The sequence below is a fragment of the Lucilia sericata genome, unplaced genomic scaffold, assembly GCF_015586225.1.
Source record: "Lucilia sericata isolate MDLA Ls3-8-SP2 unplaced genomic scaffold, ASM1558622v1 Contig001981F_arrow, whole genome shotgun sequence".
Taxonomy (NCBI): Eukaryota; Metazoa; Arthropoda; class Insecta; order Diptera; family Calliphoridae; genus Lucilia; species Lucilia sericata.
The window spans coordinates 1-15,209 of NW_023995851.1; the positions used below are offsets into that span (position 1 = coordinate 1).

At 33.5% G+C, this 15,209-nt stretch overlaps 2 protein-coding genes across 2 annotated transcripts; one reads left to right on the forward strand and one right to left on the reverse strand.

Moving 5' to 3' along the window:
• Window positions 1-1,805: 1,805 nt before the first annotated feature.
• Window positions 1,806-6,592, forward strand: LOC119613126 (SET and MYND domain-containing protein 4). Its single transcript, XM_037969075.1, has 3 exons — window positions 1,806-2,778; window positions 4,654-5,777; window positions 5,836-6,592. The coding sequence occupies exons 1-3, from the start codon at window positions 2,515-2,517 to the stop codon at window positions 6,296-6,298; spliced, it is 1,851 nt and encodes a 616-aa protein (XP_037825003.1). The 5' UTR covers window positions 1,806-2,514; the 3' UTR covers window positions 6,299-6,592.
• Window positions 6,593-9,602: 3,010 nt separating this feature from the next.
• On the reverse strand, window positions 9,603-13,690 carry LOC119613127. The gene is made up of 2 exons (XM_037969076.1): window positions 12,946-13,690; window positions 9,603-11,141 (listed from the first exon to the last, which is right to left on the reverse strand). The coding sequence occupies exons 1-2, from the start codon at window positions 13,079-13,081 to the stop codon at window positions 10,144-10,146; spliced, it is 1,134 nt and encodes a 377-aa protein (XP_037825004.1). The 5' UTR covers window positions 13,082-13,690; the 3' UTR covers window positions 9,603-10,143.
• Window positions 13,691-15,209: the final 1,519 nt, after the last annotated feature.

A 15,209-nucleotide genomic window follows, 5' to 3' on the forward strand; every position in this document is an offset into this window, starting at 1 on the left:
CTAGTCTATAGTCTAGTCTAGTCTATAGTCTAAGTCTATAGTCTAGTCTAGTCTAGTCTAGTCTAGTCTAGTCTAGTCTAGTCTAGTCTATAGTCTAGTCTAGTCTAGTCTATAGTCTAGTCTAGTCTAGTCTATAGTCTATATAGTCTAGTCTATAGTCTATATTCTTGTCTATAATCTATAATCTATAGTCTAGTCTATAGTCTAGTCTATAGTCTATAGTCTAGTCTATAGTCTAGTCTATAGTCTAGTCTATAGTCTAGTCTATAGTCTAGTCTATAGTCTAGTCTATAGTCTAGTCTATAGTCTAGTCTATAGTCTAGTCTATAGTCTAGTCTCTAGTCTATAGTCTATAGTCTATAGTCTAGTCTATAGTCTAGTCTATAGTCTAGTCTATAGTCTAGTCTATAGTCTAGTCTATAGTCTAGTCTATAGTCTAGTCTATAGTCTAGTCTATAGTCTAGTCTATAGTCTAGTCTATAGTCTAGTCTATAGTCTAGTCTATAGTCTAGTCTATAGTCTAGTCTATAGTCTAGTCTATAGTCTAGTCTATAGTCTAGTCTATAGTCTAGTCTATAGTCTAGTCTATAGTCTAGTCTATAGTCTAGCCTATAGTCGAGTCTATAGTCTAGTCTATAGTCTAGTCTATAGTCTAGTCTATAGTCTAGTCTATATCTAGTCTATAGTCTAGTCTATAGTCATCTATAGTCTAGTCTATAGTCTAGTCTATAGTCTAGTCTATTAGTCTAGTCTATAGTCTAGTCTATAGTCCTAGTCTATAGTCTAGTCTATAGTCTAGTCTATAGTCTAGTCTATAGTCTAGTCTATAGTCTAGTCTATAGTCTAGTCCTATAGGTCTAGTCTATAGTCTAGTCTATAGTCTAAGTCTATAGTCTAGTCTATAGTCCTAGTCTATAGTCTAGTCTATAGTCCTAGTCTATAGTCTAGTCTATCTAATCTATAGTCTTAGTCTATAGTCTTGTCTATAGTCTAGTTCTATAGTCTTGTCTATAGTCTAGTCTATAGTGTAGTCTATAGTATAGTCTATGGTCTAGTCTATGGTCCTAGTCTATAGTCTAGGGTCTAGTCTATAGTCTAGTCTATAGTCTAGTCTATAGTCTAGTTTATAGTCAAGTCTATAGTCTAGTCTATAGTCTAGTCTATAGTCTAGTCTATATCTAGTCTATAGTCTAGTCTATAGTCTAGTCCTATAGTCTAGTCTATAGTCTAAGTCTATAGTCTAGTCTATAGTCTAGTCCAGGGCACACTTAGAAAGGTGACTGCATCACTATAACAATACAAAAACAACATGTATTTTGTTTTTGTACTAGAATCAGACTAATGTCAAAAATGACATAAGAAATGTAAACAAATAAAATTCTTAACATATAAACAATAACAACTTTTGACATTATGCATACTCTTCACAAAAATAAAAAAATAATCAGCTGCTCTATTGCAGTCACCTTACTTTATTATGCCATGGGCTAGTCTATAGGCAAGTCCAGTCTAGTCCATAGTCTAATCTACTATCTAGAATATAGTCTAGTCTTTAGTCTAGCCTATATTCTAGTTTACAGTCTAGTCTATAGGCTGGCAAAGAGTCTAATCTATAATCTAATCTATAGTCTATTCTAATAAAATATTGAGCAAGTTTACATTTTTTTTTTTCATTTTAGCTTTTTTATTTTTTTTCCTGTAGACAACACTGACTGGAATATTATTAAAGCAATAAGAATATTTACCCAAAATAAACTGTCAGTTAATAAATTTGCCCGTATTTTTTTTCCTTCTAACGAATGGCAAACACAAAAGGAAATGTCAAAATTACTCTACTTGCTTGAAGCAACACACACACTTATAGCATCAACTGGAATATTTTACCATAAATTTTATTTTGTAAATTTATTTTGGTAAAATTTTCAAAAAAATATCCAAAAATTCTATACTTCTAAAGTGAAATCGTATGGTTTATTTTAAGTTTAATCCAAAAGTGTGTTAAAAAATTGGAAAATTTTGACACAATTTGTGAAATAAAAAAACAGGCGGTGCATAAATGCACACAAGACAACCGGGTGGTCGGCAAAAAAAGAAATAAAGTCGTACAAAAGGCTGAAAGTAAAAGAAATCATAACCCAAAGAAAGAACAGAACACAAGGAGAACAAAATAATAAATACGGAAAAAAATAAAATGCACATGCAATAGAAGTGTTTTTTAAAAAGGAATTTATTAGCAAACGTAAACATTTAGCTAAAAGAAAAACTAATATATTGCTTTATTATAAAGCAGCATAAAAGGAAAACAATTGGAACCAGCAAGCAGCATTTTATCTTTTAATAATTATATAAGGAATTGCGAGGAGCCGCCGGCTACATAGAGTGGCAAGCACTCAGAAAACTTTAGAGAAAAAACAACCAACCGACCGACCTCCCACTTGGTAAACGTGTATTTTTTCTTTGGATTTGACAGATAGACAGCAGCTGCCCAGCCTGCGCCTTTTTTTGTTGGCAACCATGGATGTGTATGATGTTAGTGATGATTTGATTAAGAAACTAAATGATTGGAAGTTAATTGGCATAATATCGGGTAAATTTAATGAACTAAAAGAGAATCACTCAAAAGTGAATTTTGTGGAACATGCCTTGATCGATTTCAAATACATCGAGAAAATTCTATTGAATGTTAAACTGCGCGAGGAAAAGTGCAATAAACGTAGCTCCGAATATCGTATGTTGGGCAATGAACAATTTTCATTGAAAAATAAGAAATATTTTCAGGTGAGTAATATAAGTGAAAATATGCGTAATAAAAATACAAAACGCATGAAAAGTAAGGTAAACAAATAGTAGGGGTTATAATACGACTAGATGTTACTCTACTTATATATATTTTCTTAAAATTAATGGATTTAATAAAAATTTATTTTCTAAAAAGTCTAGACAATGGGACAGACCACAATTTAGACTATATGTACTTTAGCATAGACTATGCAATTGACTCGAGTTTCAACTAAAGAGAAAACTGACTTGACTATAAACTAAACCATAGACTAGTTTAAATACTAGATTATAGACTGTAGTTTGTTTTGTTCTAGTGCTTTTGTTGTTCGGTTTTACTTCAGTTCTAGTTCAGTTCTAGATCAGTTTTAGTTCAGTTCTAGTTCAGTTCTAGTTCAGTTCTAGTTCAATTCTAGTTCAGTTCTAGTTCAGTTCTAGTTCTTGTTCAGTTCTAGTTCAGTTCTAGTTCAGTTCTAGTTCAGTTCTAGTTCAGTTCTAGTTCAGTTCTAGTTCAGTTCTAGTTCAGTTCTAGTTCAGTTCTAGTTCAGTTCTAGTTCAGTTCTAGTTCAGTTCTAGTTCAGTTCTAGTTCAGTTCTAGTTCAGTTCTAGTTCAGTTCTAGTTCAGTTCTAGTTCAGTTCTAGTTCAGTTCTAGTTCAGTTCTAGTTCAGTTCTAGTTCAGTTCTAGTTCAGTTCTAGTTCAGTTCTAGTTCAGTTCTAGTTCAGTTCTAGTTCAGTTCTAGTTAAGTTCTAGTTCAGTTCTAGTTCAGTTCTAGTTCAGTTCTAGTTCAGTTCTAGTTCAATTCTAGTTCAGTTCTAGTTCAGTTCTAGTTCAGTTCTAGTTCAGTTCTAGTTCAGTTCTAGTTCAGTTCTAGTTCAGTTTTAGTTCAGTTCTAGTTGCGTTCTAGTTCAGCTCTGGATCCGTTTTAGTTCAGGTTCAGTTCTATTTTAGTTCGAATTAAGTTCTAGTTCAGTTCTAGTTTAATTTTGATTCAGTTATAGTTCAGTTCTAGTTCTAGTTCAGTTTTAGTTCAGTTCTAGTTCAGTTCTAGTTCAGTTCTAGTTCAGTTCTAGTTCAGTTCTAGTTCAGTTTTAGTTCAGTTCTAGTTCAGTTCTAGTTGCGTTCTAGTTCAGCTCTGGATCCGTTTTAGTCAGCTCTGGATCCGTTTTAGTTCAGGTTCAGTTCTATTTTAGTTCGAATTAAGTTCTAGTTCAGTTCTAGTTTAATTTTGATTCAGTTATAGTTCAGTTCTAGTTTAATTTTGATTCAGTTATAGTTCAGTTCTAGTTCTAGTTCAGTTTTAGTTCAGTTCTAGTTCAGTTCTAGTTCAGTTCTAGTTCAGTTCTAGTTCAGTTCTAGTTCAGTTTTAGTTCAGTTCTAGTTCAGTTCTAGTTGCGTTCTAGTTCAGCTCTGGATCCGTTTTAGTCAGCTCTGGATCCGTTTTAGTTCAGGTTCAGTTCTATTTTAGTTCGAATTAAGTTCTAGTTCAGTTCTAGTTTAATTTTGATTCAGTTATAGTTCAGTTCTAGTTTAATTTTGATTCAGTTATAGTTCAGTTCTAGTTCAGTTTTAGTTCAGTTCTAGTTCTGCTCTAGTTTCATTCTAGTTCAGTTTTAGTTTCGTTCAGATTCAGTTCGAATTAAGTTTGAGTTCAGTTCTAGTTTAATTCGGATTCAGTTATAATTCAGCTGTAATTCAGTTCTAGTTCAGCTCTCCTTCAGTTGTAGATCAGTTCTAATTCAGTTGTAGGTCAGGTGTAGCTCAGTTCAGTTATAGTTGAGTTCTACTTCGGTTCATGTTCAGTTCTATATCAAAGATTTCTTAGAGATTCCTTAAGAAATATTAAATTTACTTTATCCCCTTTTTCTCTCCACAGGCCCTGGAATTGTATAATAAAAGTATTTGTTTTTCTGAACCCGGTTCCGAGAATCTCTCCATTGGCTATGCCAATCGTTCTGCCGTACTATTCGAATGGAAACGCTATCGCGAATGTCTGCTCAATATAGAGTTGGCACGCAAGGCCAACTATCCTAGCCGATTGATGCACAAATTGGATAAACGTGAAAAGGATTGCCATAAATTATTGGCCAGTCAACCGCCCGACATTCAACCCTATGAATTTCAAATGGAATTCGAAGCACACCCTCAAGTGCCCCATATAGCCGAGTGTCTGGAGTTGCGCGAAACTGCCGAAGAGGGTCGCTTCATATGCGCTAAACGTGATTTGGTTGTGGGCGATTTGGTAGCCACTGATGAGCCATTCTGTTCGACTCTACTGCCACCAATGCGTTTTATACGCTGTGCCACCTGTAAAGAAGAGAAATATCTTACACTAATACCCTGCGAAAGTTGTTGTTCCGTTATGTTCTGTTCGGAGGAGTGCCGTGAGACTGCGGTCAACACTTTCCATAAATATGAATGTCCCGTCATTGATTTACTGCACACCATGTTTAATAAAATACATGGCATCGCCTTGAGGGTGTGTCTCTCGGCTTTGGAACTGTTTCCCACCATTGAAGAGCTTATGGCATTTTGCGATGAACCCGATAATCAAAATCGTTCTGCATTTGATTTGGACTATACCAACTTTACGCCCAGAGAACACTATCGGGCCATACACGGTCTAGTGACTAATCAGCACTTGCGCTCCGTTTCGGATCTATTTCAACGTTCGGTGGTTTGTGCTGTGCTCAAGCATTTCATGATTAACTACACACCTTTGAAAGACTTTTTGGGTGGTGAAGAGGGACAAAATTTCTTTACAGAATTACTGTTTCGACACTTGCAGACCTCACCCTCCAATATGCATGGCATCGATTTGGTGGAACAAATCAATGAGACTAAAGATGATACAACGCACTCGTCGGGAGCATTTGCTTTTCTATCACTGCTTAATCATTCATGTGCCCCCAATACGGTGCGTATTTATAAAGGCTGTAAAGCCTATTTGTTTGTGCTTCGTCCAATACCTGCCGGTGGTATGCTGCATGATAATTATGGGTGAGTTTTTGGGGAAATAAAATCAAAGTTTTATTTTTTAATTATTTTTCTCTTCCAGCCAACATTATGCCATCTCACCCAAGGCAAAACGCATTGATATACTATCCATGCAATATCGTTTCACCTGCAAGTGTGAAGCCTGCGAGCAGGACTATCCCACAATCGATAAACTCATGCCCAAACTCTTCGTACCCTATGTCAATGACGAGCACCATATAAGTAGTCTGATAGCCTATGATTTTGATTTCGCTTTGAAAAACTATCGCAAATACTGTGAATTCCTAACCAAATATGGTGAGGCCTATCCCTGCGATCAAATCAGCTCCGCCGAAGAAAGTCTCAAAATGGCCCTGCACATATTAGTCGATGCTGTGCCCCTCAAAGCAAAAATGAATCAAAGTCCTCAATTTCTCGACCGATATAAAGTAGAGGAGGCGAAACAGGAAAACGAGAATGAAGATAATCTTAAAACGGAAATGAAACAAAAACAGGAAGTTAAAACTGAAGTTAAAACAAATTAGAAAACAGTTAAAACTACTCACTCACACAACAACTACAACAAAAACATGCTTTGGATGCCATATTTAGCTGAAGAAAGTTGGATTAAAAACACAACAAAAATGGTTTGACTATTATACATAAATAAATGATGCCCCCATTGTTTAGTTACATATTTTGATAGAGATACAACAAGGTTTTTGCTGAACCTTACAAAAAAAATGATTTTTTTTTTTTAATTTAAATATTTAACTTGTGAATACAGAAAAGAAGAAAAGGAGCTGAACAAAAACAAGACGAGAGTAAGAAGAACAAAATATCAACGCGTTTTTTTTAATTTGTAGAAAACAAAACTAAAATTTACAAACAAAATATATCACTCACAATTTTCACAAAAAAAAAAGAAAAACTCTTCTCTTTATAAATGAAAGAAAGGAGTAAGTAGAGGGATTAAATAGTTTTTGTAGCAAAGTGTAAGTTTAAAGAAACTTGTCAGAAGTTGTCAGACTAGGTTGTGGTCTATATTCCATTCCAACAGACAATCGATTATTCTGTAGTCGAGACAATAGGCTATTACATAGCTGAGACTATAGACTATTCTATAGTCCAGATTATAGACTATTCTATAGTCCAGACTATAGACTATTCTATAGTCCAGACTATAGACTATTCTATAGTCCAGACTATAGACTATTCTATAGTCCAGACTTTAGACTATTCAATAGTCCAGACTATAGACTATTCTATAGTCCAGACTTTATACTATTCTATAGTCCAGACTATAGACTATTCTATAGTCCAGACTATAGACTATTCTATAGTCCAGACTATACACTATTCTATAGTCCAGACTATAGACTATTCTATAGTCCAGACTATAGACTATTCTATAGTCCAGACTATAGACTATTCTATAGTCCAGACTATAGACTATTCTATAGTCCAGACTATAGACTATTCTATAGTCCAGACTATAGACTATTCTATAGTCCAGACTATACACTATTCTATAGTCCAGACTATTCTATAGTCCAAACTATAGACTATTCTATAGTTCAGACTACAGACTATTCTATAGTCCAGACTATAGACTATTCTATAGTACAGACTATAGACTATTCTATAGTCCAGACTATAGACTATTCTATAGTTCAGACTATAGACTTTTCTATAGTCCAGACTATAGGCTTTTCTATAGTCCAGACTATAGGCTTTTCTATAGTCCAGACTGTAGACTTTTCTGTAGTCCAGACTGTAGACTTTTCTGTAATCCAGACTATTCTATAGTGCAGACTATAGGCTATTCTATAGTGCAGACTATAGGCTATTCTATAGTCCAGACTATAGGCTATTCTATAGTCCATACTATAGACTGTTCTATAGTCCATACTATAGAGTTCAGACTACAGACTATTCTATAGTTCAGACTACAGACTATTCTATAGTCCAGACTATAAACTATTCAATAGTCCAGACTACAGACTATTCTATAGTCCAGACTATAGACTATTCTATAGTCCAGACTATAGACTATTCTATAGTCCAGACTATAGACTATTCTATAGTCCAGACTATAGACTATTCTATAGTCCAGACTATAGACTATTCTATAGTCCAGACTATAGACTATTCTATAGTCCAGACTATAGACTATTCTATAGTCCAGACTATAGACTATTCTATAGTCCAGACTATAGACTTATCTATAGTCCAGACTATAGACTTATCTATAGTCCAGACTATAGACTTATCTATAGTCCAGACTATAGACTATTCTATAGTCCAGACTATAGACTATTCTATAGTCCAGACTATAGACTATTCTATAGTTCAGACTACAGACTATTCTATAGTCCAGACTATAGACTATTCTATAGTACAGACTATAGACTATTCTATAGTCCAGACTATAGGCTATTCTATAGTCCATACTATAGACTGTTCTATAGTCCATACTATAGAGTTCAGACTACAGACTATTCTATAGTTCAGACTACAGACTATTCTATAGTTCAGACTACAGACTATTCTATAGTCCAGACTATAAACTATTCTATAGTCCAGACTACAGACTATTCTATAGTCCAGACTATAGACTATTCTATAGTCCAGACTATAGACTATTCTATAGTTCAGACTACAGACTATTCTATAGTCCAGACTATAGACTATTCTATAGTACAAACTATAGACTATTCTATAGTCCAGACTATAGGCTATTCTATAGTCCATACTATAGACTGTTCTATAGTCCATACTATAGACTGTTCTATAGTCCATACTATAGAGTTCAGACTACAGACTATTCTATAGTTCAGACTACAGACTATTCTATAGTTCAGACTACAGACTATTCTATAGTCCAGACTATAAACTATTCTATAGTCCAGACTACAGACTATTCTATAGTCCAGACTATAGACTATTCTATAGTCCAGACTATAGACTATTCTATAGTCCAGACTATAGACTATTCTATAGTCCAGACTATAGACTATTCTATAGTCCAGACTATAGACTATTCTATAGTCCAGACTATAGACTATTCTATAGTCCAGACTATAGACTATTCTATAGTCCAGACTATAGACTTATCTATAGTCCAGACTATAGACTTATCTATAGTCCAGACTATAGACTATTCTATAGTCCAGACTATAGACTATTCTATAGTCCAGACTATAGACTATTCTATAGTCCAGACTATAGACTGTTCTATAGTCCAGGTTACATACTGTTCTATAGTCCAGACTATAGACTGTTCTATAGTCCAGACTATAGACTGTTCTATAGTCCAGACTATAGACTGTTCTATAGTCCAGACTATAAACTATTCTATAGTACAGACTATAGACTATTCTATAGTCCAGACTATAGACTATTCTATAGTCCAGACTATAGACTTTTCTATAGTCCAGACTATAGACTTTTCTATAGTCCAGACTATAGACTGCTCTATAGTCCAGACTATAGACTGTTCTATAGTCCAGACTATAGACTGTTCTATAGTCCAGACTATAGACTGTTCTATAGTCCAGACTATAGACTGTTCTATAGTCCAGACTATAGACTGTTCTATAGTCCAGACTATAGACTGTTCTATAGTCCAGACTATAGACTGTTCTATAGTCCAGACTATAGACTGTTCTATAGTCCAGACTATAGACTGTTCTATAGTCCAGACTATAGACTGTTCTATAGTCCAGACTATAGACTGTTCTATAGTCCAGACTATTGACTGTTCTATAGTCCAGACTATAGACTGTTCTATAGTCCAGACTATAGACTGTTCTATAGTCCAGACTATAGACTATTCTATAGTCCAGACTATAGACTATTCTATAGTCCAGACTATAGACTGTTCTACAGTCCAGACTAGACTATTCTAAATTAACAAGATCTTTAATTATTTCCCTTTCTAGGGTCGTCCATTACAGTATATAAATGTTACCCTTTGATCCATGGATTTTCCCATACAAAAACTATAAACAAATTCCTTCCGACTTTTTGTTTTGATTCTCTAAAAAACTATAATTTTAGTGCTCGCTCATATAATAAATCGAAAGTAGTTTTTGCTATCTTAATTTCTTATAAATTTATTGTTTAAATATTTTTTTAAAATAATTACATAATGCTTAAACAGCTTTAAAATTAAATTATAAAATAACAACTTTACAAAACTCATTTAAATTATGTAATTTATTTCATGATGAAATACGTTTTTAGTTTTCTTTATTAAAACCTCGAAACAAAATTACACTAAACTTTTTGTTAACTGTAAAATCATACACTGAGAAAAAACCAACTGCAAAACAAAGTAAATTGTTTAAAAACAAACTAAAAAATAAAACTAAGAACAAAAAATTACTTAATTTATTTTGCTATATAAATCCAAAAGATCTTTATTAAGACCAGTTGCCGATATGTCGGGTAATTGAGCTTTTGTTGCAGCATAAGTGGTTGCTGTAGCTGCTGGGGTAACCGAAGCAGTTGTAGTAACATCCAATTGTTTATTATACACGGGATTCAGATGAACAAAACCTTTTGATTGTTGTTCAGAAGAGCAGGAGGCATTATTAGTATTAGTAAAGACGCCATTAACATCTAAATCTTCAAATAAAATATTACATTGCTGTAGATTTTGTTCGTAATTCTTTTGAAATTCTCGCACATTTATGGGTTTAAAATCATCCGAACTGTTAACAAAATTCCCTGCCGCCGATGATGTCTGAGGGAAATTTAACATTTCCGCCAATTGATTAACACATTTAGCTGTACTAACCACCGACTTTTCATTCAGTTGCTGCTTTTTAAGCTCCGCTATTTCGGCACTTTTTATATAAATATTATCCCCTATACAATCCTTAAAATCTTGATAGTAGCTGGCGTCCACCTCCTCTAAGAAAGTACCATCCAAAGCCTGAAAACCCAACCTTATTAGCAATGAAATTTTCGTATTAAACACTTCCAACCAAGCTTTATTTGTTCTATATATAGCATGCTGTTCTTCATCCGTACATGAATTCCAAAAATCTAAGAGAGTATTTTTGGTAAAATCTATTAACATGGAACGTTTTTCATCGGGATAAAAGTTGCCAATGCCCTGTAAGTGTCTGAAAGTGATATCCATGAGATGATATTGCTGCTTGCTTTGAAATAGCTGCCATTTGTAAATCATTGTCATTAGATTCCACAGCTTATCCATGGAGACATCATCTAAACGCATTAATGAACAGGTGGCTATATCTTTGAGCATAAATTTACAATGTTCTTCGGTTAGTAACTGAGCATTGGGTTGTGTAGAGCCCACTATCAGGGAGTCAATGAATTTCGGTTCCAACAGTACAGCTGTGACATCGTGAATAACTGAGAAAGAAAGAAAATGAACTGAATTTAGTAATAACTAAAATATTTACAACGGAATAAGCTGTAAAATAGTCAATAGTCTGGGCTATAGAATAGTCTAAAGCCTGGACTATGAATAGTCTGTAGTCTAGACTAAACTATACTATAGTATAGTCCATAGTCTGGACTATAGAATAGTCCACAGTCTGGACTATAGAATAGTCTATAGTCTGGACTGTAGAATAGACTATAGTCTGGACTATAGAACAGTCTATAGTCTGAACTATAGTATAGTCCATAGTCTGGACTATAGAATAGTCCATAGTCTGGACTATAGAATAGTCCATAGTCTGGACTATAGAATAGTCCATAGTCTGGACTATAGAATAGTCCATAGTCTGGACTATAGAATAGTCTATAGTCTGGACTATAGAATAGTCCATAGTCTGGACTATAGAATAGTCCATAGTCTGGACTATAGAATAGTCCATAGTCTGGACTACAGAATAGTCTATAGTCTGGACTATAGAATAGTCTATAGTCTGGACTATAGAATAGTCTATAGTCTGGACTATAGAATAGTCTATAGTCTGGACTATAGAATAGTCTATAGTCTAGACTATAGAATAGTCTATAGTCTAGACTATAGAATAGTCTATAGTCTTGACTATAGAATAGTCTATAGTCTGGACTATAGAATAGTCTATAGTCTGGACAATAGAATAGTCTATAGTCTTGACTATAGAATAGTCTATAGTCTGGACTATAGAATAGTCTATAGTCTTAACTATTGAATAGTCTATAGTCTGGACTATAGAATAGTCTATAGTCTGGACTATAGAATAGTCTATAGTCTGGACTATAGAATAGTCTATAGTCTGGACTATAGAATAGTCCATAATCTGGACTATAGCATAGTCCATAGTCTGGACTATAGAATAGTCTATAGTCTGGACTATAGAATAGTCTATAGTCTGGACTATAGCATAGTCTATAGTCTGGACTATAGTATAGTCCACAGTCTGGACTATAGAATAGTCTATAGTCTGGACTATAGAATAGTCTATAGTCTGGACTATAGAATAGTCTATAGTCTGGACTATAGAATAGTCTATAGTCTGGACTATGGAATAGTCTATAGTCTGGACTATATAATAGTCTATAGTCTGGACTATATAATAGTCTATAGTCTCGACTATAGAATAGTCTATAGTCTGGACTATAGAATAGTCTATAGTCTGGACTATAGAATAGTCTATAGTCTCGACTATAGAATAGTCTACAGTCTGGACTATAGAATAGTCTATAGTCTGGACTATAGAATAGTCTACTGTCTGGACTATAGAATAGTCTATAGTCTGGACTATAGAATAGTCTATAGTCTGGACTATAGAATAGTCTATAGTCTGGACTATAGAATAGTCTATAGTTTGGACTATAGAATAGTCTATAGTCTTGACTATAGAATAGTCTATAGTCTGGACTATAGAATAGTTTATGGTCTATAGTCGGAACTATAGAATAATCTGTAGTCTTAACTATAGATTATACTTCAGTATATGAAATTTCTGGAGCTTTTGTACCAACGTATAACTTTTTATTGGTTCATTTGTTTCAAGGAAGTTGCTTTGAAAGTTATATAAAACATTTTTGAATCATTTTTCCGTATTATTCGTTTTCAATGTCAAAAAACAACTACAAACTTTTTAAGTACTTCCACATTCCAAAAAAAAAAAACATAATTAACTCCTTCTACCTAGAACAACAGTATAAAATAACTTCTCTTTTTATAATATGTATTTTCAATTAGAACTCTTTTTCGTACCTTGTATCGACTTATCAAGCGCAATTTGTTGCGCCTTCAAACGCTGGTCGATTACAAACAACATTTCACAACCCAAATTAACCAAAATGAAAACATTTGCACGAGGATTTAACTTGTGATGACTAAAAGAAGTCATTTTATTTTTTTCAGTATTAAAAGCACCGTTTGTATTTATATTAAACAATTTTTTACCGAGCGTTACGTTAAGGCGACACGTCCGTTAAACACGAAATTCTAAAGAAAACTGTTTATTGTCTGGGGGTTTATTATTTTAGTTTTTGTTTCATTTATTATTATTTTAGCCAATTACTAAGTTATTGCTGTACTAACTCAAAACAGTTTGTCTGCAAAGGATATTTAGTGTTTAGTAGCAGGGTTCTGATGCGGCTAGAGGGAGGTTAGTTAATGGTTAGCATAGCTAAGGGTTAGTGTTTGTAATGAAGCAAGTTTGTAAAAGAGTATTAAGGAAATTTGTTGAAACAAAAGGTTACCGAATTAAAAGGGTTAATTAGAATTAGATTTTTAAACTTCTGAACCGATCGCCGAAAATCTTACGTTATAGGAACAGATTTTAATTGTACTTATACCAATTTTAATATTCAATGAAATAACGATGAAAAAAGGAACATTTGGGTGTCAGTTCCCTTTTTAAAGCTTCCACACCCCAAGTTCGGTTAAAAATTCTTCACATTACCTTGAAAACCCCAAATTAAAACGATTATTAATCGATTACTCGCAAACCCTGCTAGAGAGGTAATAAATACAAAAATAAAATTTTATTTTGTTTGCTTCTTTCTTACTCACACTGCCATAAAAAGAAATTGAGTGCTAAAATGTAGTGAAATATACCATGTTATGACAAAATTGTAATTTGTTGTATAAATAAAATAAGATTAATAGACCTTATGACTATAGAATAGTCTATAGTCTGGACTATAGAATAGTCTAAAGTCTGGACTATAGAATAGATTATATTCTGGACTATAGAATAGATTATATTCTGGACTATAGAATAGTCTATAGTCTGGACTATAGAATAGTCTATAGTCTGGACTATAGAATAGTCTATAGTCTGGACTATAGAATAGTCTATAGTCTGGACTATAGAATAGTCTAAAGTCTGGACTATAGAATAGATTATATTCTGGACTATAGAATAGATTATATTCTGGACTATAGAATAGTCTATAGTCTGGACTATAGAATAGTCTATATTCTGGTCTATAGAATAGTCTATATTCTGGACTATAGAATAGTCTATATTCTGGACTATACAATAGTCTATAGTCTGGACCATACAATAGTCTATAGTCTGGACTATACAATAGTCTATATTCTGGACTATACAATAGTCTATAGTCTGGACTATAGAATAGTCTATATTCTATACTATAGAATAGTCTATATTTTGGACTATAGAATAGTCTATATTCTGGACTATAGAATAGTCTATATTCTGGACTATAGAATAGTCTATATTCTGGACTATAGAATAGTCTATATTCTGGACTATAGAATAGTTTATAGTCTGGACTATAGAATAGTCTATAGTATGGACTATAGAATAGTCTATAGTCTGGACTATAGAATAGTCTATAGTCTGGACTATAGAATAGTCTATAGTCTGGACTATAGAATAGTCTATAGTCTGGACTATAGAATAGTCTATAGTCTGGACTATAGAATAGTCTATAGTCTGGACTATAGAATAGTCTATAGTCTGGACTATAGAATAGTCTATAGTCTGGATTATAGAATAGTCTATAGTCTGGATTATAGAATAGTCTATAGTCTGGACTATAGAATAGTCTATAGTCTGGACTATAGAATAGTCTATAGTCTGGACTATAGAATAGTCTATAGTCTGGACTATAGAATAGTCTATAGTCTGGACTATAGAATAGTCTATAGTCTGGACTATAGAATAGTCTATAGACTGGACTATAGAATAGTCTATAGTCTGGACTATAGAATAGTCTATAGTCTGGACTATAGAATAGTCTATAGTCTGGACTATAGAATAGTCTATAGTTTGGACTATAGAATAGTCTATAGTCCAGACTATAGACTATTCTATAGTCCAGTCTATAGACTATTCTATAGTCCAGACTATAGACTATTCTATAGTCCAGACTATAGACTATTCTATAGTCCAGACTATAGAATAGTCTATATTCTGGTCTATAGAATAGTCTATATTCTGGACTATAGAATAGTCTATATTCTGGTCTATACAATAGTCTATAGTCTGGACCATACAATAG